General features: G+C 36.4%; 1 protein-coding gene across 1 annotated transcript in view; it reads right to left on the bottom strand.

Moving 5' to 3' along the window:
- Nucleotides 1-2564: 2564 nt before the first annotated feature.
- LOC103770011 (paraspeckle component 1-like) overlaps nt 2565-2734 on the bottom strand; it is a gene marked incomplete at both ends in the record, with an annotated part of 6359 nt that continues 6189 nt past the window's right edge. The window contains one exon of the mRNA XM_008937257.1: nt 2565-2734. Within this exon, the coding sequence (XP_008935505.1) occupies nt 2565-2734 (170 nt within the window).

The raw sequence follows: 2734 nt of genomic DNA, 5'->3' as shown, positions 1-2734 counted from the left end.
AGGGAAGGAAATAAACCTTCCACTGCCACTAACAAAAAGCATGTTTCCCCACTGGAATCTCAGCAGCAAAAGTATTCATGTTCTAATGGCTCTTTAAATCAAGGAGTAATTAGCTTCCATATAAAATTTGAGCCTAATACATATTCAAAAAAAAGAATACTTTTTCCTTTACAGTGTCCTTAAAGAAATATTCAAGAAACATACCCAAGCTGTTCTCCCATGTTTTACCATCAAGACCTTTCCTATCTTAATAAACACTGCCATTTTGTCTTTTTTTTTTGTCTTGGTTTAAAACATGATTAAAGCATGTTAATTTAAGAAAACATAATCCCTAACCTTACTGTCAAGTACAGACAAAAGGTGGATAAATCCAAAAAAAATTAAGACTGTAAGTTCTAAAACTGGATCATTGCACTGTCAATTATTAACAATAGTTAAGTCAATAGTAAATTTATCCAACCTGTATTTTCAGCACTGAATCACCTTGACCAATATCGGTCACACATACACACAACGTTTAAAATGTGTGTCTAATTTAAAAGGGAGTATGTCTATTACAGGCACTGTTGTTATATTAACACATTCTTCACCTGTAAATGTATCCATGCTTTATATGGAAACCAAATGCTTTAACAATTTTTGCTTGGAAAATAAATCAAACAATAATTTGACCATTATTTCAGGTGCTGCAATAGCTGCTTGGCACATCAAAGGACTTATTTTATTATGCTCTGCATTTCAGTACGAGGTTTTATATAAACAGTATGGTATCACACTAAAAGGAAGCACGCCTATTCGGAAAACACAGGCTAAACTTTTTCCTAATGACAACTTTCAGTTGCAGTAAAATAAATACTATATTAAGAAAAATGAAAAATGCTCTTTTTAATCTCTCTTCCAGTTATAAAACTATTTCAAAACATTTTAGAAGACTACATGTTTAAATTCAGTATATCCAAGCATTTAGAAGCTTTAATTCCACCAACCTAGTGAATACTCTAATCCATGTCATTCAAGTCAGCAGAAAAATTTAAAATAAACCAGTCTCACACAGGGAAGCCATACTACCAACCAAAACAATACTTACTCTTAAGAAAGGACAAGTACAGCCAAATAATTGCAGCAGACAGCTTATATGAGTTACCTGGCTTTGACTGTTGAAATATATCCACTACTTAGAATCCCAGGAAGTTAAAACCCTTTAAAATGACAAGGCATCCTTATTCAGTATATCAAATTACCTATCGGACTGTCTTATGATCTAACACTCTTGGGGACAACTGTTTTTTATCACGTAGCCATGTTCTCTGTTAATTTAAGAGTCTAAACAAAATCCTAAAAAAAAAAACAAAAAAAAAACAAAAAAAAAACACTTTACTGTTTAATTCATGCAACAAGCCTTGAGATCTTCTCTGACAGATCTGCAATATCTTTAAACTTTATCCACTCAAGTCTTCCAAGTTAGTGGTCACACATAGGGAACTAAAATCAAGTACCAGTTTAATAGTTCTTAACTGGAATGCAGTGATTGCATGTCGACAGCATTTTGGGAAAAACACGTTTAGGGGAGAAAGCTAACAAGAAGTACCAGATACTCGCCCTGCTACTGTCCCCTCTGCCCGAGAAACACAAGCTCCACCCAGCTCCATTCTTAAGATAGGGTCTGAAAGCAATTGCTAGAGGACTTCTCTTCCCCCCCCTACACTAGCAGAATACAAAATATCTGAACAACTGCAAAAGAAGGATACATGATCTTAAAATTTCAAGAATGGCTGAAATGCATGGCAACTGAGTTATTTTCAGTTGTTATATGCATTATAGTACTATGCACACATCAAACTTCTCAGTCAGGTTTCAAAGGAAAAAAGTAATATTAGTTACTGGAACATTCATGGAATGTTCCAGTAATGGAACCACATGGGAGGTGGTTGAGGCCCCATCCCTGGGGGTCTTTAAGGCCAGCCTGGACGAGGCTCTAGACAGCCTGATCTAGTGGGAGGTGTCCCTGCTCATGGCAGAGGGGTTGGAACTGCGTGATCCTTGTGGTCCCTTCCAGCCCTGACAGATTCTGATCTGTTTTAGCAGAGGACTTTAGAGCCCTAATGGCTCAATGGTTGGACTTGATGATCTTGAAGGTCTCTTCCAACCTAAAGGATTCTATGATTCAAAAATCATACCAGGGGTGCAAAGATCAGCCAAAAGAAGTACAAGCATATGGCCCACAAACAGTCCTGTCTAGTACCACAAGCAACACCAGAAATGGAAAATAATTTTCCTGATGAATCCAAAGCTATCATTTAACTTCTTTTCATAAAATACTTATACTAGACAAATTTAAGAAGTGAAGAAAACAGACCTCAACAATCACTCCTTTCCCAGTTCCTTAATCCATCTCTGCAAATCATTGAGGAATACACATAAGGCAAAATATTGCTAATTTTTTTAGTTTAATCCATTTAATCACTAGCATCTGGTGAAATTCCAAAGTTTAACATATAGCTCAATATGCTACACAAGGAAAATGCATGACAAAAACTGAATACTAATAGATTATCTGATTTTACCTTGCCTCATCAGCATTAGCTGATGCTCATGTCTAGCTGCTTCCATTTCTGCCTCTAGTTTCTCTTTGGCTTCTCTAATGTTCCTGTCAACCTGTTCACGCTGCTGCTTTTCCATCTCATCAAGGGCCTTCCACCGTGAAGCATACTCAAACTCAAATGTTCCAGGCTGA

Source organism: Merops nubicus, unplaced genomic scaffold (assembly GCF_000691845.1).
Source record: "Merops nubicus isolate BGI_N331 unplaced genomic scaffold, ASM69184v1 scaffold42953, whole genome shotgun sequence".
In the NCBI taxonomy this organism is placed as follows: Eukaryota; Metazoa; Chordata; class Aves; order Coraciiformes; family Meropidae; genus Merops; species Merops nubicus.
The sequence above is the reverse complement of the archived record's forward strand: the minus strand, read 5'-3'. Positions and strand labels throughout refer to the sequence as shown.